We start from the raw sequence: 22,383 nt of genomic DNA, 5'->3' as shown, positions 1-22,383 counted from the left end.
CTTGTTAAGGTGCAGCAGGAGATGATCAATATGTTTAACAGCCTGTATTCATGAGTTCCCTTGAGACAAGCTAAACAGAGATGTGGAAACCTGCAGTGCATTGAGACTTTGTGTCATTCAAGCCCATTTAATATATCATGCTCAGTATTTATTCATTCTCGTGGTCATTTTGTGACGTGATCATGAAGATCACAGCTGTACACGACTCAAAGAAAAGGAACTGGGATGACACTCAGTAGAGCACAAAACTCCACCAAGATAAAAAAGTCCCAATCATCTCAGTCAAGCTGCACTAAATCCCACACACTCGTGGATATCAGTTCCCTAAATGTGTCCGATTTTATACATTGATACATTTATACATCCCTTGGAAATTTGTGAAAATTACAAAAAAAACACCTCGCAATGTTAAAGATAGAATACAGTCCCCTAAATATGCCTTTTTTTTCTTCATAACTTCTCCTGGTCCCTTTTTAACTTTCTATTACAGCATTGCAAAATACTGTAATAGAACATTCCTGAATCTGCCACTCTATCTTTTCAGACTTGCTCTAAAATTGAATGGCTTCTTTCTTGGCCCATTCTTCCAGCAATTTTAGTGCAAATCTGCACTGTAGTACTTACAGGCTTGCGTAGGTCAGTCACCTGTGAAGACCAGCATCATGAACCAGCGCGGAGAAATGCGCTCCCTTGGCCGCAGGGAGGAGCCAGCCCCACGCCACTACGCTGCCATGGGTAGAACCAGGACACCAGTGGACACAGGAGCTGGGTCCAAACTCATGGGTAAGTTTGGCAGGCTGTCGTGTTGGCAGGACTTCAACCACCTATTCATTGCACAATATTTTGAATATGTACATTTAAAAACAATTTTTGGTTGTTGATCCGAGAATAAAATGATGGCTAAAATCGTGCACCTCAAAATTTATAAGGCACCTGTGTACAAATAAAAGTCTTTGACTAAAAGCACCTCATTTTCCTACTGTTAAATTAATATACCGTTTTAGAACACCAATCTAATATCTGGTAACCAAGCTAAATTTGTCTCTATCAGTATAATATAATCAATCTCCCCCAAACATTGAAAACAAATGACACCAACAGCAAAACTATTGCGATCACAGCACAAAACGTTTTTATTCGACACAGAAACCATGTTAACAGGAAAAATATCCACAGCTTCGACTGAGCATGTAATACTGGCTCACCTCGAGGGACGGCTGCTGGTGAAACTTGAAGGGGGGGGGGCAGACAACTGCAATTCAATTCACGGGGGAAACGACGTTTGAAAATCAAAGAACATCTGAATGTGTTTAGTTCCATGTTACACCTCATGCATGACATCAAAAATAGTATTTCTGACATAACAGTTTCTTCAACAAGCGGGCGGACATACCCGCTCTCAAATGTTCGAATGGCAAACACTGCTGTCGAGCTAAACTGTTGCTCTGGGAAATTGAGGTTGAGAATTATATACAGGGTATGTGGCAAAAAAATGTTTTTTAATTTTTTTAAAATTATTATCTTATATCAAGACAAATTGGATGCATTTCATTCCATTACACATTCTTTAATTTTAACCCCTATAGGACATTCATCAAAAGTAAAACTACAGCATTTGAGAAGTAACCAGCTCTTTAACATCTTTCAGTCCCTTTTAAACTCAGACATCACGGCACAGTCTTCTATTTATTTCCTGGAAATGTATCTGTCATACCATCAGAAGATAAAAAGAAGAAAACAAAACAACTGACATAACGCTTCAGTATTAAAAAGTAAAGTTGAGGGTAACGATGTATGATTTATCATAGATTATTTACTGACATGTACAACTCACTGTATCGCACACACACACGCAAACTGACATCGATATTAACAAAAAGCAAACACAGCTGTTTAAGGCATGTTAACACACGAGCAAACATGAACACATGACTGCAGAGGTTAAGCAACACAAATGTTCCAGGAGTGATACGTTTTGATATCATTGTTTTGTGACTGATGAAACACACCAACACCGGAGACCAAACTTTGCTGCTTTGCTGTCACACGCTTGAATTGGTCAATCTGAACCTGTTTTAACTAGGTCAACATCAAAACCATACTGGGAGGTGAAGACAAGAAAAAAAAAAACATGGCCACGACTGGATACTTATCAGACTTCTTAAGAGGTAGGAAATGGTTATGGAATGAAGTTGGCAGGAGTTTTCCCTCACTGGTCACAACCTGTGATAGCAACATGTAATAAGTCTTCTCGCCAGGCCTGTTGAGGAGCACATGTAGAAGTACAACAATAATCCAGCAGCTCAATAACAGTGGCACACTAAAGATTGACTACTGGCCAATGAGCAAACACACTGAGCCTCAAAGACTTGAAGTATTCCAATATCTTCTCTGATATTAATCATTAACTTTAGAATCTACAGTTAAAATCCTAACTAATTTACACAAATCAAAGCCAGAACTGTTCCAAGTCTGAGCAGTTTGCTGTATTAATGAAACTGAGCATCTGCAGGGTATTACATATACAAATGAAACTTTACAGAAGGATAAAAGACACTCGGTTATAAAGAATTTGAGGCCACACAGACAAGTTACGCGCCGCAAAACTTGTCTCGTTCTAAATCCTGACAGCTAATTTAAATTTTACAACGACCAAATAGGATTGGATTCATTTCCAAATTTACATTTATGTGACCGAGGATGCACCAGTACTACTTGATTGAACTAATTCATAACAAGTGCTTGGAGAGCTGACCACCTAATTATCCAGCATATAATGAGATGTATTAACATCACTTCACAATTCAGATGTCAGCACAGGTGTGAAGATAACTGTGACACCAGATCCTCACAATACGTAACGAACAAGGTGCAGTGACACTGGACACGAAGGTGGAAAGCAGCTCACACTGAGTTGTTGACATTTACAATGGCCTGTCAGGTTAGCTGAGGTCACACGTTACAGGTTCAGCTGTCACAAACCCATTCAGATAACAATCTGCACTTCCACTCTACGACAAGGTTAAACACAGCTTGCATAAAGTACATACAGCATATACAGCAAACCTGCCATGAGTGTTTTTTATATGAAATTTACTATATACAATATTTCAACACTGATTTAAAATATTTAAATGTTTGTGTCTTCAACATAAAACTGGGAAATGACGACTGAAACAACTGCTCAAGACCAGCAAGTTTCTTTTAAAAACAGTATTTCTGTCAGCTTTAATATAAGATAAAGTCAAACAAACAAACAAAAATCCTCCTAATTTCAGTTGTGAAGTCAAATAGAAAGTTTGTGATTAATAACAAACTGCAGCAAGAATACTTAAACTGTCACCGTGGACCTTTGTTATGAACGCATCTGAATGGGAAGTACAAGTAAGTGTGAGTGTTGTCCATGATTAACAGTGAGGATGAAAATCCAGTCAAAATGAGTTTCAACAAGTCATTTGTATGTAACTAACTACATACAACAATTTAGATAAAATATGTAAATTTCAGAATATTTTTTTGAATGACGCCAGCCATAACATCCATTTACCCAAAAGCAATATCTATAATAACGTCAACATCCCGGTGGAGAATTTTTTGGTCTTAAAACAATAACTAAATGATAGAATGATCAAACCCCCTTGACTATTTGCACATTCTAATAAAAACAAAAAATGAAAAGAAGAAAATGCACACTATTAACACACAGATAATACATAAAGCCCTATTCCATTCTGATGTATATATTTGATTAATGGTAGCCAATTGTAGTTTAATTGTTCTTATAACATTTTAGGATTAGGCTTTTCAAAATCGAAATTTACAAACACAAAATGTGCAAAGGGTCATGGGTCAGTCATTTAATTGTGATCAGTGTTGAGTCAATCATTCTGTATTTACAAGGCATCATATTTACAATCTTATATTTTCCATTACACGCATAATTTTTATGCGGTGAATTGAAGACCAGTATCATTAAACCCATAAAACATTATGAACACCATCTAGTTTTCCATTTATAGTTATATAATTAAGGATTTCAGGCAGTAAATGTATGACCATATCTACACTGATATATCGCAATTCCCTGTGATGAAGGTAATTTACAATAATATACATGACTGAAGTCAATATAGTTGTATTTTTCCAAAACATTTATTTAGTAATGAGCTTTATTTAACCCAGGGCTTTCTTCATTTATTCTTAGGTTGATAATAAATACAATTTTGAATGGATTGACAAGAACTAAGTGGACACAGACAGCTCATTCCCTGAAAGTGCCAGTGAGATGAACAGAGGGAGAGAGGGAGAATGAGAAGGCCAGAAAAAGGAGAAACATGTGAGAGGTATGGTTGTTAGGTCACTACCAGTCTGCATTGTCCCAGGCGTCCTCAGCAGGTTTTGTGGGACTCTTCGTCTTCGTCTTACCATCGGCGCTCTCCCAGTTGTTGTCCCAAGCCTCCCAGCCCTCCTCCGTGCTGTGTTTGTTGTTGGATGCTGCTTCCCAACTGTCAGAGCTCTTCTTTGCAGAGTTCTCTGCCATGGTCCAGCTGTCACTGCTAGGGGACTTCTTGGCCTTTAAGGAGTTGCTGCTGCCAAAGGTTTCCCAGAAGTCCTTTGAGACAGGCTGGGTAGAACTGCCCTGATACCCCTCAGTGGCATCCATGTTCTGATAGCTTTCTCCAGCAGATCTGATCACAGTCCAAACATGAAGAGATGCTTCAACTGTTCATGGTTCAGAAAATTAAACCATGTAATACAAAGGATTTTGTAAGTGTGAGTTTTTATAATGTAAGAAATGTTATCATACCCATCTTCTGGATTTCCAGAGAAGAGGTTTGTCAATTTTGAACCAGCTCCCTGGAACTAAAAAATGAAAACAAAGAGTCAATATCATTTATATAAAACATAAAGAAAAAAGAATGACAAATGCATAATTTATTTGCAGAAAACTAGAGTCAGAAGCAAACATTTTAAATTAAGAATGAATCAGAATGAAACTATAGTGTAGTAACTTAAGATATAGAGTTTATAAGACTGCTAACAAATATATATTCATTATTCAAATATATATGTATTTTCTAACATTGTACTCACCACCACAATAATAATGGCAGCACCAAAAAAACGAGAGATTACATTACATTAGTATGGTTCATTGTACATTCATCATTAGACAAAACCAGTCTCCTTGGAGGGTTAGGATATCGGGGGGACACATGTGGTCTTAGAGACCCTGGTGTGACATCAGAGCTACCACTCGTCGCTCAGGAGACTGGTTTTGCCGGTAACATGGCAGACCTCTGCCCATCCTACCTTGGTTGCCAGCCCAGTGATGCTGACTGTCATTTCATCTAGCAATTTGCCATCTTTCACCTGGATTAATGCAAATGGTTATTAAAAACTACAAAAAACAACAGTCTTCATACAAATATGTCAGAAACAACATGTTGTTGATCAAATGTTCTGTTTGATTGTGAAAAAAAGTGATTACGTGTGTTTAGTTAGGAGGATAATCAGCAAGAATTGAATTTGAAAAAAGGTAACTCAGCTCAAAAGAAACATTATGCAGCTGCTACTGTTTAGCAAGAGAGTAAGAAGACTGTTGCAGAAGCACACTTAATAAAACTTAAATCACCAATGTCAACTGTGCATTAGACGACAAAATATTTCTGTTAAATATCAGTTTCTCTCAGTCACTGGCCTTTCCTTCAATCAAACCTTATACCAATTTAAAAAATAATTTAAGTTAAGAGTATCTCCTTCTCATACAGGAGCTTCTCACTTAACAGCAACAGTTAGAGCAGCAACGTGGAAGCATTTCTATATCACTCACCGTGACTTTGGAAATGGGGACATTAGTAGGTTCATGCAGTTTGACAAGAGCAAAGCTTATTTTGATGCAGAAGCTCAAAAACACTGCATCTACAAAGCCAGTAAGCAACTGATTGTCAAGTGAGGAGCTCCAGGGGTGTGTTAAGAGAATGAAATAAGAATATCTCACTGAGGACTATGACATGTTATGTCTTGCATCAAGCTTGGCTGCAAAGCCTAAGCTATATTTCACTCAATTATCTTGCCAGGTGGATGAAAAGGAAAATAAGTTTGGATAAGATCTTTGTTTTAAATAAAGATTTCCTGGTTATGCGAGTGTGAACAGTTTGAAACGTTGACTGTGTTGATATCATGACCACATTTGATGCCATGATCTGTTTAAATGTTAAGAGGTCTCATTTTATGTTACATCCAAACCAACTTTAACTGACATTTTAAATCATGTTTAAAACATTGAAATTGGAACAGGAAGAGGTAGTTTTTCTGCAAACAGAAACAGAGGGCCTTGAAATGGGGCATATCTGAACTAATCTACTCCAGTGTCTGTGATGATGAGAGTAACTTCCCACTGACTCACACCTGCTCACATATAAAGGGTTCACAGCTGTATTTCTTCAGCAGATGTCATGAGTGACTGAGGGAAGACAAAGGTTTTATCTTTTATCTACAGCTTTGAAATAGCAGCTTTTATCGTTTAGTGCACACTGACATGAAACAGAGGAAACTGGGGAAGACAAGCAGTGTAGAAAATAGCACATTCACATCTGAAGCTGTTTTTTTATCTAAAGCGCTGCAACCCACCACCAAATCAACAACTTCAATGTTACCTTTTCTTGGGTAGGTTTGATAATATTCTCATTTACTGTCTGTCCTAACTCTGTGGCCTAGTTGGAAGTCAGAGGGGAGAATTGCCTTGAATGAGACACAGTTTAACATTCATAGCAGCGTAAGAAACTGAGACGTTTGTTCTGCAGCCGGTAAAGCGACCCCTCATTCCCATTCACCATGACACTTAACAAGCACTAGAGGGTGTAATGGTTCAACAATAAACTTGCATCAGTGTGAACTTCATTGATGAGGCAACACTGCATACAGCTGGATTTCTGTGCAGTTTCACCAAAGCTTTATAGCCTTTAAACTTTGACATCTGCAGTTTCAGATATTTGAAAAATGTACTTTACACTCTGCCTCCTAACATGTCATAATGATATATGGTTACCAAAATCATACTAAAAGTTGCAACTTCCATTAATGACTTAATTGAATCCATTACACCTCTATGATACAATGTTTGCAGTCAACACAAAACTGTCATGCATGAACGGATAACCCGTTTTTGATCGATGCGAGTGAACAACATTTCTATATTAAGGAATAGGGATTAGAGGTAATCACCATCACATAATATATGTTATCCCAACCAACTGTCTCTCACAGGTTATCCAAAAACTCAAAGAACAGGTACCAAGACGGACACGAAGCCTTGCATTAGTATATCCAAGCCGAAGCACGTGAAGAGGACACTCAAAATGCTTGTTTTACTGATGAAAAACTGACAAAAATAAAGAACATGGGTAAAATGTCTTTTCAACAAAATAACACGACATGGAAAAAGCAACATGCACCTATATGATCTGCTTTACCGGTTCTGGGGGCGCTTTATAGCCCTTTAACTACTCCAGAGAGGGCATTATAGATATAAAGAGATATTAGTCACAGTTATTAGACCTTCAAGTAATCTTTGTTGACAGATTTTATCAAGAAAATTTGCGTTTGTGAATGCTAACTCTTAAGTAAGAGGGGACTGTTTAATATTATTCACAGAAAACCTTTACTATCCGTAAATATCGTGGGTGAATGGGACTTAGACTCAGTCTTACCTTTAAAGTTGCTTGGTTTGCCAGTTTACTCGTCTATTCAAAGTGAAAGAAAATAAATTATTATTGATTATATGTTTTTTATTTTTGTTACTCCAGTGTTGAAGACATGGGATCAGCATTTATTGATTAAATACACTTACATTATCTTTCGCAATAGAAGCAATCTTGCTAGCCCCAACAGCGAAACTGCTCCAACCCTGTTGAAGAAAGATAGAGACTGTCAGAGCGGATGAAAAATAAAAAAACAAAAAGAACAACTCAGCCAAAACACCTACCGAATAAATAGAAGACATGGCATTGTTCAGGAAGTCTTCCTCTTTCCTCTCTGGGGTCACTGTGTTGCCAAAGCCAACATACCGATTCTCTTGATTGCCGCTGTAACCTCCTCCACTAAAGTATTAAAAATGATTCAAAGAAAACATGTAATTTACAGAAAATAAGAGAAGAGTGAATAATAAGGGAAATGTCAGGAGTGTGATGGTCTAACCTCTGATAAGAATTAACATCGTCACTCAGCCAGTCTTCAAAAGCTTTGTCGTTAGATTTAGCAGCGTTTTGTCCAGGTCCTCCCGAGCTGAACAAAAGAAATATGAAGTCACCGTTTGGATGGCTGTTCTGTGTCTGATATTACGCACAGTTTGTCAATGTTTATAATTCCCTCATGCTTACCGGTGAGAGGATGAAAGGCTCATCTTGGGTTGAGCAGATGTCCAGTTTCTGGCAGGTGATGTCTCAAGGGACCACTCCTTACCCTCAGCTAAAGTTGCAACCTGTCATATACACCACACACAAAGACTGTGAATTATTCTGATGGACAACATGCACAGTACAAGCTACAAGTTGATCAACCAGGTTTTTATAAACAAGATATTATGCCTACCCATTAAATGACAGGTTAGATTTATTTACAGTGAATAGCTCATTACAACTAGGATTTTAAAATCAAGCTCCTGCTGACACATACAGTGCTTTTGGACCAGAATGGACACAAAAATCCGATCAATTGTTCCTTAGCACAACTTTAATGTTTAAAGAAACTACAAATTAATCCAATCAGTTTTATGACATTTTGCTAAAACGAAAACTTAAGAAGCCCAAAATATTAGGTCCCCCTTCAAAACATCTGTTGTCTTCATTCAGTAAGGAAACTTAAGATCCACATTTATCTGAAGGACATTTGCGTCTGCCCAGCTCACCTTGTCCCTGAAGAGCGCAGCAGCTTTGCTGTTGTATTTCTCCTGTAAATTCCAGTTGGGATCATAATCGTCTTGGATTTCGAGAAACAAGCGGTATTTCCCATTTCCTCCTTCTTTCATCTTCTCCAGCTCGATATCTTTCCACTTGTCCATGGTAACAGAACGCACAAAACTGAGCAGAAGAGATCAGCAATATTTAATTACCAGGCTGTAATAGGTCAGCAGTGATGAAAGGCAGGTATTCTGAAACCATTAGGGCTGTTGCAGCTGTTGCTAAATCTAGTGCTTACATCAATGAGAACATACAGTACACACACAACTCATCCAGCCACTACTATTTGTGCACCTTGTAAGAGTGGGTTTATCTAAAAGCTCAGGGTACTCTGTTAAGTTTTATTGAATAGTTTATGAATAAAACTGACTTGCAAAGAACACACTTATAATGTTAAATCTAGCTGGTTATTTGAATCTTATCAGATTCCAAACATTACATGTTAACACTATTTCAATGATCTTACCTGAGATGCACTCCCAGGCCTCTGTGCTTTCCAGAGCACTCAAGACAAATCCAGATGCCATAGGTCACACTAACCCACTGAGGGTTGAAAGCCCCGCATTCAAAACACAACTGAGGAGAAAACAATTGATTGGTTTTATTTTGATAATGCAACAAAACATTTCAGCTTTGTACGTAAATAAAGGTGCAGACCAAAAACATTTCCACTGCAGGTGAAATTCCATCTAGAATTACACTCATGATTAATTTAACCAAGGAGTAACAAGAAGACATATCAGGGATGTGCACAGGTGCAACACTGAAGGCCTCAAACACCTATCTATTACAGAATGTGGATAATAAGCGTGACAGTGAGGTGACACAGAATTCATCCGAGGACTTACATTGTTCTCATCCTGGGTTCTCACTTCCTTCAGAACTCTTCTGGTCCTTGGGCTTGCCATTTTGACCTAAAGCTGAACAGCAGAGAGAGAAAGTGATCAAATGGTGTCATCTAGAACAAACATGGACCGGCTTCACAGAGAGAAACCTTGTCTATGATGAACTGTATTTCATTGGGAAAGTGGAAAGCTGTGGGTAAAGCTTTCTGGAAGGGTATCAGCGACCACATGTTATAATAATATATCTGACTTTATAGTAGATCAGAAAAAATTATTACTGACTAATGGGGAAAGCCATATGAGAATTCAATTCAACAATTGTTTACATCATTGATTAATAATCTGTATATTATATTATTTCTGATTGATTTTCTATTTGTTTGGTTGCTATGTCAATTAACTAATGAAAACTGGCATTACAGAATTAATTCAAATGATATAATGAGAAGAAAAAGGAGAATAACAACAAGTCTTGACCTACGAGAAGCTGGAACCAGTTGATAATTGGCTCTGGATGAATCATTTATTTTGAATGATTTTCTTTGACAAACCAATAAATGACTGAACCAGCTGATATATCAGTAGCAGATTAAACACTGGTTAATGTTTTGAAGTATCACAGGGTCTGTTGTACACACTGTGCTGCTGCAGGTACAATATGTATTTCCATTTGAGGACAGTCATTCAAACACAACTGGGATCAGGGATAAATCTGAGCTTTCTGAGAATTGGATATTTGTTACTAGGCTCAAACTAGTTGGTAGATATTAAGTAAAATGGTGTCATGTTTAAGTTGAGTATGATTTCTAATCTATTATCTTTTGCAATCAGGAGAGTCTTCAAGCGTCCATGTAAACAGCTGTTATTGTATGCATAGTGAATAAACAGCCATGAGGCCACGATAACATCTGTTTCTAGAACAAATGAAATCAGTGAAATGTCACAGAACTGCAGTCGTGTCAAATCTCAGAGACTCGTAACGAACAGAGCGTCGCACGCATCCTCTGATGTGTCTGAACCCGACACGTCCACGTCTACACGCAGACTCGATGATGTGTCGCCTCGCACGGTGATGACATGGGGATCTGGGATGATACATCACGACAGAATGTGACTCGAAATGGCAGAGAAGGGGAGATGCTAACAGCGTTAGCAGCAGAGCAAGCTAACAGCTCTGTTACCTGAGAGCGATGAAGGAGCCGACGATGCGTTCACAGACCCTGCGGCTCCACTGGTGGAATCTACGAGGAGGCTTTGCTTCTGTCGCGGGGACACGGTGGATGTCGTTCGGCCACAGAAGAGGGTTTCAACACGGTCTGTTTGCGTTAGACGCCGGTAGCCATGTTCCTGTTTGCCTACGTTGGCAGTGCACAGCACTATGGGAGTCCGTCCTCCTCTTCATCCTCCTGCTCGGAGCCTCTTTCCTGTTCTCCTCCCCTCTGCTGCCTCCGCTGTCTCGGAGTGTAAACAGGAACGTGAAGCTGAAGGCGAGTTAAAGGGATGGTTCACCTAAAAACGAATTTTCACTCATTACTCACCACTATGTCTAAGGAGGGATGGGGGGAGATTCTGAGTCCACAAAACACTTTGGAGTTTCAGTTACCCCTGAAACTCTAAAAGTCCATATTTTAATATATACACTAGAAGACTAATATAGACATCATCATGTCAAATATTTAACCACTAAAAGCTATTTTTATTACTTATTATTATATTCTATATATGAAGACCAATGAAAGAGGCTGACACCTACAGTAACCACTGGATAAGTGTTATTTATAGTGGTAAACCGATATATAACAGATATCATAAATAACAAAAAGGTTGTGTTTTAAAAAAAATCATTTATTTCAAATCAAATGAATTTACATTATGTATTTTTCCTATGAATAACAATCAATTTTCATTTCACATACAAAAATACAAGCAGTTTATTGTGAATTATGTTTCAAAAACATCCAGCTCAAAATCCATATATATTTTAAACACTTTAAAATAGTTTAATTGACAGTAACTCAAAAGGAAATGACTCATACAAAAACACTGAATGCTCCCACAAGCAGCCATGAATACTAATGCTATCTACTAATTGATTTTGCGGTTTATTGTATTCATAGGCAGCCCATTTTCATCACAGGTTACTGGGGTCTTGAGGAATACGCTCTCAAAGTCTGATGGCATGTCAAAGAAAAGCTCATCATCGAAACAGTCCTCGTCATCTGGGGACGCCAAGAAGGGCAACTTCAGGACCAAGCCAGTGAGCAGCCCACCCACTGCAGCAACTGCTATGGTAGAGAAAATAGCTGCAACCTGGAAGAGAGCTTGTTCCTGTGCAGTACGACCCAAGCCCGGCTTCAGTCCAGGAATCAACCTCTGCAGCTCCAGCAGCCTTGGATCTCCAGCAGGTGGAGCACGATGGGTGAAGATCTGGTACATGCTTGGCCCGTATGTTTCCTCTTTAGCTAAGAGGATAGCACAGATTCCTGCTGTGGATGATATCAGGCCAGTGATCCCATGGAGATTGTGAATTCCACACTGGTCTTGGATCCTCAAACGTTGGGCTAAAAAGGGAGTCAGGTATCTGTAGCCAAGAAAACAGGCAGTACAGCCAATGATGCCCAGGGCGTATGCAGTGACAGGATAAATCATCATGTCTACAGTTGCACCAACAGTCACACCACCTGCCAAAGTCACATTCTGAATGTCAGCCATTGTGAGCTTCCCTCTCTTGTTAAACACTGCAGATAGGGCGAAAGCCGTCATCGTGGAGGAGGTCAGACCTATAAAAGTGTGGAGAACTGCTCTGTGTTGATCATCACCCTTTAAGGTCAGAGCAGAATTGAATGATGGCCAGAACACCCAAAGGAACAGGGTTCCCATGACAGATAGCATATCAGATTGATAACTGGTGGTCTCTTTCGGATGTCCATTATTCAGGCTCGGGCGGAACAGAACAAATGTCACTCCAAGACCAAAGTAGCAGGCAAACAAGTGAATAAGAATAGAGCCTCCTGCATCAGTGATTCTAATGTATTTCAATACAGCCCACTCTGTCACAGCAAAGACAGGGATCTCCAGCAAGGCCATAACCAGGAGCTGAACAGGACTGGTCTTTCCGAGCACAGCTCCAAACGAGATGAGCACCACAGCACAGGCAAACTCCGCATTCAGCAGGTTGACCACCCCCAGGTGAATTTGACCATTGTAATAAAACTGGAAGAAACCTTGAATCAGGATGGCCCATTGGATTGAAAATGTAGCTGTTAAAAAGTTGAAGACCATTCCACTGAAGCCGTAGAATCGGAAAAAGGCGAGTAGGCAGCCAAAACCTATGAAGATCATCACCTGCACGTCGGCAAAGTAGGGATAGTCCCGATACATGGAGTTCTCCATTGGGTTGGTCTCATTGTTCTGCAGCTTCGCATTGGCATTGTCATCATAAGTGACGAAGAAAAAATACATAACCATCATGGCAACCTCCAACACCAGCACGAGCACCGGCAGGCGCACTCTCAAACTTGTAGAGACATTCATGATGCACAACTCACAGTCCAGAGAGAAGCTCCCCCAGCAGCAGCAACACTCCTTTTATGCTTCTATTTCATCAGATAAGAGCAGCTAATGACATTGGTGAAAGAGCCTAACCCCTACACATACATGGTTATTTAACACTGCAGCACCAGGAGTGCAGGCTGACAACTTGAATCCCTCAGATTCCTTTTAATGAGTCAAAAAGTTACATTTCTGAAGGTAGATTTTAAGAGGATGAATGAAAGGTAAATGTTTATAAATGAATTAATGAAATAATTAACAAAGATACTGATATTACTAAAACAATGTGGTAGTAAATGCAGCTCCACTTCAGTTTCATTCATTTTCTCATGTTTTACTTTTGACGAATGAAATCTTGTTTCTGATACTGCAGACAGATGAGAGAGTTAGAGGCAAGTTACACATGAAAAGACTGTAGAAAGAAAAAGAAAGATAGCGATACAGATCGAGAAAACCAAGGGAGAGATACAAACGACTGAGCCAGAGAAAGGGAGAGAAACAGAGGAGTGAGACAGAGAAAATTAGAGAAACAGAGGAGTGAGACGGAGAAAGTGGAGAAACAGGAGTGAGAAGGAGAAAGGGAGAGAAACAAAAGAGTGAGACGGAGAGAGCATTACTATTTTAAAGTATTTCAAATATATATGGATTTTGAGCTGTGTGTTTTTGAAACATAAATCATTCACAAGAAACTGCTTGTATTTTGTATGTGATATTGAAATTGATTGTTATTAATAGAAAAAATAGATGATTTGATATGTGGTGTGCTATTCATTTTATTTGAACTTAATTTTTTTTTTTTTTAATACAAATGTTTTTTATTAATGATATCTGTTATATTTCAGTTTCCCACTATAAATAACCCTTATCCAGTGGTTACTGCGTGCGTCAGCCTCATTCATTGGTCATCATTTATAGAATGGAATAATAAGTAATAATAAAGAGCTTTTAGTGTTTAAGTATTTTACATGATAATGTTTATATTAGTCTTCTATAGTGTTTATTTAAAAAGGGACTCAACCAAAGCTACAAAAATGAAGCAGAAGAAAATCAAAATGCAGCATTTTTTCCGACATGAGATTGAGGATTACTGCAACTTTTTCTGTGGGCACTAAGTGTTCTATTACACTCAATAGGTTGTCAGCTTCCAGTAGCTTTAGATAGCACACTTGTGGCAAGGCAACAGAACAGCATTGCAATTAAACTACAACTAATACGAAGTTATTTGTATAATACTGTAGACTTTCTCCAAAGATTGTCTGTTTTTCAATAAGGTTCTGTCAACAGTGACCACTGACCTGTTACGCATATTAATTGATGGATTATATAATTTACGATGTCCCCATTGACATCATAAAACACATCACCCTGATAACCTCACTTTGCTAGAGGATCTAACTAATTCCTCTTCTTTGTAGACTCCTTTCTTGTGCCACAATTTATTGTTATTTATTTTTATGCATGTCTTTGAAACCTCTGACGTTGGAATACATTAATTGGTGTCTGTTGTGAAGCTACTCCACTTACAATAATTCATATCTTTTCAGTGATATCTTTTCAGTATTCTGTTATATTGTCAGTGTTATATCTCTCAGTGTTATATCTCGTTATATTGACATGTCATATCTCCATGTGATAAATTATTACACTTGCCTCACCATGCATACGTGTGTCACTTGCATGGATTTATAACCACTTTTACTTATAAATCAATAAAGATGCCAGAGTGCTCTGTTTATCTCAAGGTTATCGACCAAGGTCTATGGTGACCAATTAATTCGTAAATAGTTACAAATTACAGTAAAATATACGACATCTGACCACTGAACAAGCCAACTAAACTTAGAATCTGACCAACTATACTTAATACTTTTTAACAGTAATCAAGTTTTCAATACTTGGTGCTGTAAGCATATATTAATGGTCATTTGAAAGGTATCAATACCCTTGCTCCACCTGTACAGCATGGCCAAAGCTTGTGCTTTGCCAAAAGTACTGCCAACCTCTCTGAAGAGTGAGCTTTTGATTCCGGTCCTCAGTCCACAGAGTTGGTGGATTTACCCCAAAAGCATTGCAAGCAAGTTAACACAAAAGTGCTTGTGCTTTACTAGAATCAAAGGCATGTCAATAACAAGTATATGGTGTCCATAGCACAAAAAGCAATAAATAACTGATAAATACTGATAATTATGTTCTGCCAGGATGAAGGCATCCACATGAATACTATTTGTAACAGAGGTTGAAGGACAAAACGTGTTATCTAATCATGCAGGTTCCATGGAAATTGCCTATTCTGACTCTAAGTTGCTGACAAATAGAGTTATTGGATGTTGCATTGATCCTCCTCCTCATGGAAAAAGTCCTTTTTTGAAAATGGTGTCACATGTACAGATAATTTGGGGGAAATAATAGACACATACAGTGTTGTCCAAAAGTCTGGGATTCAGGGAAATTGGTCTCAGACCCTGTTGTATATAAAGACATTGGTCTGATGGGTTGGCTTTATTAATAACACCACACCATTGTGAGTTTGACTTCTTCTAAATCTTACCTCTAGGAAGATTCCAGTTCAGATTCTGACTGATTGTGCTGGCTGTGATTAACCTTACCTTCCGCTGTCTGCAATGCTGTAACACCTTCTTTTTAACACTCATGGTAACTTGCACCATGCAGACATTTTTAGAGGCCCTTCTCCCAGCAAAAACATGACTTCACAGCCACTGCTGTATAGCACACGGAAGGGCCTCTGCGAGCAGCTAGGTATTTGAGTGGTTGCGTAGTCCATGCATAAGTGTGTGTGTTGGAGGGGTGTGATCAAAGTTCATTTGTTGGGGGCAACTCAATCCAAGTGTTTATTAGTGGGGGCGAACATGTGAGAGTGTAAGGAAGGGGATAATCACCTGTTTGCAGTTCTCTGTTGATTAAGCAGTGATACTCTGGTACAGCCTGTGTGTGTGTGTGTGTGTGTGTGTGTGTGTGTGTGTGTGTGTGTGTGTGTGTGTGTGTGTGTGTGTGTGTGTGTGTGTGTGTGTGTGTGTGTGTGTGGATAAAATATCTCAACAACACACTTTCGCCAAACTTGATGGGAATATTTCTTACTTGATAATAGGGAGTCAATAGCAAAAATGGTTACACATCATATAATGTATGATAATATAATATATATATATTAATATAAATAATATAATAGGTTGAGTGACATCAGAAATTATGTATCACTACATCCTATCGGAATATAGACATAACACAAAGCTTATACGGTTCAAAACACAATTATCTATAATAACTGTAAGATTGACATCATTATGATGTAACTAGGACGTTAGAAGATGCCGTCACTGTCTGACTGATAGGGGTATAGTCAGTGTAAGCACAGAGTATGTCTCAGCCGAGCAATGTTTTTCACTCATTATGCAATCTGGCACCTTAAGGTGCTGCCCAGAGAACTAAAGTTCAATGCTAACATGATCACTACAATGCAAATGGACGCTAATTATAATAGAATTGAAATGTGTGTGTGTGTGTGTCCCAGTATATATCCCAGGAGATAAGACAACAGACAGGCTGATTGCTTCTCTTTACGGCCTTTGTGGGGGAAATCTGCCATAAAGCAGGTCACTAAAGTTAACTTGAATCCACCATGGTCATCTTGGCAGTTACACATGGTATGAAAAGCCGAGATAGTATACAGTGTGGTTAATATATAGTATATGGCATAGTGGTATAATTTTCCACTACAGTTTTTATGCTTCTTGACTGCATTCTTGTTGCATTACTTATTTCAAATCACTGATTCTCAATTTGATTTGCAGTGATTTACTCACAGTATTCAACACAATGAAAATAAAAACAATTAAAGGATTGCCAGTCCCCTCTCATATATACGACTGTTCTGGTGAAGGACAGTGTTACAACTGTCCTGTTACTACACTATTAATTATTACAAAAGGTTATTATCATCCACATTGATTTTATTGCCTGAACTGTTATCACTACCAAGAATTTTTTTCCAAGAATTTAAATGTATGTATAATAATATATTTTGTTGGTATCAGTTGAGGTAATGAGTGAGGCACAGTGAAAGGGTAAAAAACATAAGCAAGAAGAAAGCAGTTTTTAATAAATGTATGTTGCAGTAAATTACATTTTACAGAGCCTGACAACTGAATTATTGAACAAAACTAATATGTTAGAGTCAAACAAAGTTAACATTTGATTTTTTATCATTGTTATTATAATTACTTTTATCTCAGTATTGTTATCAGGTGGAAATGCATCAAGGATTATTTTATTTGGCAGGTTTAAACATTAACATATCAGATGTGCACAACCTTAATTAAACCTTAGAAGAGATTAGTATCAGTCAAATGAGACAAACCCTGACCTCATCGACAGAGGAAGTAAAAGAACAAGTACAAAACTCAAAAATAAATTTTACTTATTGATATCTGAATTTTGAATGCAGATCGATGTAAAGGCAGAGTTTAAGTTCAATAATCCATGAGTATCATTTCACTAAAGAATACATTACCAAACCCCAGCTGTATTTCTTTTGATTTAAATAAAAATCCAAACCAAGCTTAAAAATAACTGCATTGACTGATTGTTCTCTAGTAAAACCAATACCAGTGGGTTGCATGAGAGATATTTGTGCACGTGCACCATCACCTCACAAGTCATGTTTGATATGATGACAAACAGTGTCATCTAGTGGCTGCAGGTTACCTTACAAAAATACCATTTGTTGCATGTAATCATCTGTAACCTTTTTTCAGAGATGGTTGGCATAGTCCTCTCCAGTGTCTGCAGTGACGACCATTTTGGTGCGCTGAGTTTGCACAGAAGCGTATAAATCAGACATGGTGGAGACGACCTCTGTGTTGCCTTCATCTTCTTTCTCTGGCTCCAGGGCCACCTCAGACTCCAACTGAGCTACTTCTGAGTACAACTGTGTCTGTGGAGAGCTGCGACCAGACTGTGGCCGCGGAGGTTTCAGACTCAGATTGGCATAGAAGTCCTGAGGTTTGGTCTTGAGGGAGAGACAAAAAACAAAACTATATCAGTGTGTGTGTGCGTGTGTGTGTGTGTGTGTGTGTGTGTGTGTTCGTGTGTGTGTGCGTGTGTGTGTACTCGCATGATTACTGCCGCTGGTGTGTCTTTGGACTTATTAGGCCGAATTATAGTCTTGGGAACTAACCAACTACCTGAGGAATGCTCAGTAGGAATGCATTATGACATAAATGCAGGGATGGAACATTTTGATGCAAAAACAGAACTAAACCAAGGTACTTTTGCTTTTTCATATTTTCCCAGCAAGGGTGCCTTGGTTTATTTCGTGATAGATGCATATTTTAGAATTTACCTGATAGTCCCACTGTTTCACTGACTTTAAAATGTTAAGGTTAAAACTATTTGCATCGCCCTGCAAAAGTTGGTGGTAATTCAGCATGTCAGCATCCGCACAAGACACTTTCACAGTGAACATTTAAGCAAATTTAAATCCAAACTTAAAAAGGCATTCTGAAACTTTCAATTTTTTTCTTGTCGCTGCTTCCATTTATTTTTCTGCTGCTCCTCTTTATTACATATGACAATGCAAAAGTGTTGCTCCAGGGGTAACTGATGTGAAAAGCAGTTTCAGACAATGATGAGAAAAAGTAGTAATGGTTTAATTTTTGTAAAAGGGTTTCAGGACTGAACCTTTGAGTTAGAACTCACTCTCTGTCGGTCCCTCACAGACGAGTGTGGAGGATCATCTTCTCTAAACGAAGGCCCATCTATGGAAAACATCATTAGCAGATGCAAATGTGTGGAAGGCAAAGACTCACAAATGTATTAAGACATACACATGCTCACACACAATGTACTTACCTGTTTGTATGTTTCCATAAATAGGATTTTCTTCCATCTGCCTCTCACTCCGACTTAAGATTGATACACAGAGAAGAGATATGCTGTTTTTAATCTCCGGTTGTCAACATTTAGATAATTTCATGATTTACTTTACATACCTTTGTCTTCCACCTATCCCTTTTCCTGGAACAATACATTCACCGTCAAATACAGACACTTAATTTGTTTTAACAGGATTTTTAAAAAGCTAATAATATAATTACCTCTGCAACATTTTGATACACAGAAGAAAATATTCACAGATAGTGAGACTGCCAGCATTGCACTGATACCTCCAAACAGCCACTGTCTTTGACACAGTGAAAGAATGTCATAGAGGCCTGGAGAAAATGGAGAGAGAAAGAACTGTATTTATTATGGACCATTTTACCTTTTTAAATATCCCCTCCAGATGTGAGTGTTGTGCAGGTCACATATTTGGCAATGAATGGCTTCTATATTAAGAAAATCCCATTTTTGTGTTTGTATGTAACACAACCATTTATTAGCTGTCAGTGCAGTCAATGTGACAAACTCAGTCTAATCAGCGAGAGATTTTGTAAATATAAAGCTGCATTTGAACCAGGGCTGGAATAAGTAACTGGAGACCAAAGATCCTCCATCCAGTTGTGAAAAGGAGGCCAGGATTGATTCAACTGGGTAGTTTGATCAGATAGAAGTGAAAGTATAAATAATTTCCCAGTTTTGTACACTAGCAGCTAACATTTCTATTATTAAATTCTCTTTTCTTTTTTAAAGCCTTGAATAAGATTTGTTGAGAAGAACTATTACACATAACAGTTGCAGTGTAAACATCCAAACGGTTTCCATCCCTGCTGGGAAAACGAGACACCAGAGTAAATCATGGGTAAAAAGCCTAGCAGCAGTTCCCTTAAGCAAAAACATTTACACTTTCTTGAGTGGATCTGCTCAAGCATCAACAGCAGAATATGTGGTTTTCCTCAGGCGCCCAAATGCATGCATATTTGAACTGTAGGATTGCAGAGCACACAAGGTCTTTGGTGCAAGAATACATTCTCAGAAAAGCATGCTGGATGCATTTGCTACCCTGCAACACATTTGCACACAATCTTTAGCACGCCTGAGTAGAATCAAATATTCAGTCTATATATTTACCACAGAATCAATTGAAAGATGTCTTGTGCAACATATAAATGTTCACTATCAGTTTGACATGGTTTCTGTGGTATCTTAAAATTATTTAATTTAGTTTAAAGTTAGAGATTAAAGTTGTACCGACGTGTCTGTTTTAATATTTGACCCTTGAAAAGGTCCAGTTGGGTTAATGAGGTCAAACATGCTTAAATTAATATATTACTGTGGTTTAAGTAGCATGTAAATATATAGAATAGCTGACGTTCTGCAAACCCTATCTGTGATTGTCTTTTCAGATAAAATCACAGATAAACAAAATTACAATGCAAACACAACACATTGTATTGATATCTGTACTGATATATGACTTATTATCATTGTGGTGGTCTGTCACTTCATTATGATGTGAAACACATTCCCTGCATGATTTTATTAAGTAAATCACTATATCACATTGTTTCCACGACATCACATTCAGAGTCATGATGTTGGGTTGTCACCCCGGCAAATACAGACAAACTAAAATATATTTAATTGAACCCTAACAAATATGGAATTAATAAAAGAGGTAATTCACACAAACTTAATTTCTGACTTATTTTATAAGTTCACTGTGCACTTAGTGGGTTTTTCTGTTAAATAAATAACACAGTTTGCTTTCTTTTAGCTTGGTTCAACATCTTTTTTAACCAAAAACTATAACCAATATTTTACAAAACTAATGTGACAAATTTGGAGGTTAAAAATAACATGACTGAGAAAGGGGATGTTTAATGAATCCAGAGAATTGTCAGCCATTGTCAACATTTTTTGCTGTCCAGCCAAGAATATACTGTTTTAGCTAACTCAACATTTTCATAATGTGGTTTGTGGCCACACGCTTTGTGCATTACACAGCTGTTTTACTAACTGTGAATTCAAAAACGTGTATTAGTGGTGCTTTCAAGTGGATGACAATGTTGGTTTAAGTGGAACACACGCCACTCTGTGTGGTTTTAGTTTGTATTTTGTCAGAGGTCCAATGTGCTCTTTTGGCAGATGAAGAGCTGGCAAAAACAGGAAAGTAAATGGTCAAATGATTGGTAACTAAACATAAACAGATAAATGAATATCCATTTACGATCTCCTTGCAGCATACCTATCTCATGTGAATTAATTGCCTAGTGCTTGATCTTGGTGCAAACTGTCATTCTCTTTAACATTGTAAAGTCTTGATAATACTGTGTAAAAGCCTCAGATAATTTAGGTAGTGATTCAATACCGGATGAAAGTAAAATTCAATAGATTCCCCCCTACAATCTTATATTTCGATGTTGGATCATCTACTGGTATTAATCTTCTCCTGACCTCAAATACAAATGATCTTAATGCACCACATCCTATACTAACCAGCTAAATGTTTTAATTTCCCAACTGGGATACTTTGTGTGACTAAGTTGCACTTTCATTTCTACAAATGAGTGTACTTTATTCAACTGTATTATTTAAATGTAAATTTTGTGTGAAGAACACGTTCCTGAATGTTGCAATTGCAGGTTTTGTTGTATTGTATTTCATGTAAAATTGTTAAATTACTCCCTTCTGCCAAATAATAGCATAATCCTGATTCCTTGTCATTGACATGTAGAATGCAAATGTGATACTTACCCTTTAAATCTCATATCCACTCTTACCTCAACATTTTTAATTTCACAGCGTTGAGTCTTCATTCAAAACTTACCATCCGGTTGTGAGACATTGCAAAACAATTCCATCGAACAAATATGTTTTAAGCAAGGACCGATCTCTCTGCTTCTCCCCGTATCTGCCTCTTTCTGCACTGTGTCTATAGAGAACAGGTCTAAATAGCATCTGTTTTGTGTTCTTACATTGTGATGCTTTTCATAGGAGGAGACGGTTTTTTTCTAGGACCTGTTGACATACAACAGGATGTGTGCTTTTGCAGAAAACCACAAACTTTTGTTAGATTGACACAAACCTCCAAGGTAACAGGTAGTGAGCCTACAACGGTGCTAACCTTT

At 38.0% G+C, this 22,383-nt stretch overlaps 2 protein-coding genes across 2 annotated transcripts; both read right to left on the bottom strand.

Annotated features, from left to right (window-relative positions):
- Nucleotides 1-1,109: 1,109 nt before the first annotated feature.
- Nucleotides 1,110-11,191, bottom strand: arfgap1 (ADP-ribosylation factor GTPase activating protein 1). Its single transcript, XM_061069878.1, has 13 exons — nucleotides 10,987-11,191; nucleotides 9,809-9,880; nucleotides 9,427-9,536; nucleotides 8,909-9,080; nucleotides 8,382-8,482; nucleotides 8,200-8,286; nucleotides 7,988-8,102; nucleotides 7,853-7,909; nucleotides 7,713-7,745; nucleotides 6,660-6,716; nucleotides 5,314-5,373; nucleotides 4,808-4,863; nucleotides 1,110-4,688 (listed from the first exon to the last, which is right to left on the bottom strand). Exons 2-13 carry the CDS (start codon nucleotides 9,866-9,868, stop codon nucleotides 4,361-4,363), a joined length of 1,236 nt encoding a protein of 411 aa, XP_060925861.1. The 5' UTR covers nucleotides 9,869-9,880; nucleotides 10,987-11,191; the 3' UTR covers nucleotides 1,110-4,360.
- LOC132999550 (ammonium transporter Rh type B-like) lies at nucleotides 10,772-13,339 on the bottom strand. The gene is made up of 3 exons (XM_061069244.1): nucleotides 11,892-13,339; nucleotides 11,165-11,286; nucleotides 10,772-10,890 (listed from the first exon to the last, which is right to left on the bottom strand). Exons 1-3 carry the CDS (start codon nucleotides 13,337-13,339, stop codon nucleotides 10,772-10,774), a joined length of 1,689 nt encoding a protein of 562 aa, XP_060925227.1.
- Between the last annotated feature and the right edge of the window lie 9,044 nt (nucleotides 13,340-22,383).

The sequence above is a fragment of the Limanda limanda genome, chromosome 4 (assembly GCF_963576545.1).
Source record: "Limanda limanda chromosome 4, fLimLim1.1, whole genome shotgun sequence".
In the NCBI taxonomy this organism is placed as follows: domain Eukaryota; kingdom Metazoa; phylum Chordata; class Actinopteri; order Pleuronectiformes; family Pleuronectidae; genus Limanda; species Limanda limanda.
This window is presented reverse-complemented; position numbering and strand designations above follow the sequence as displayed.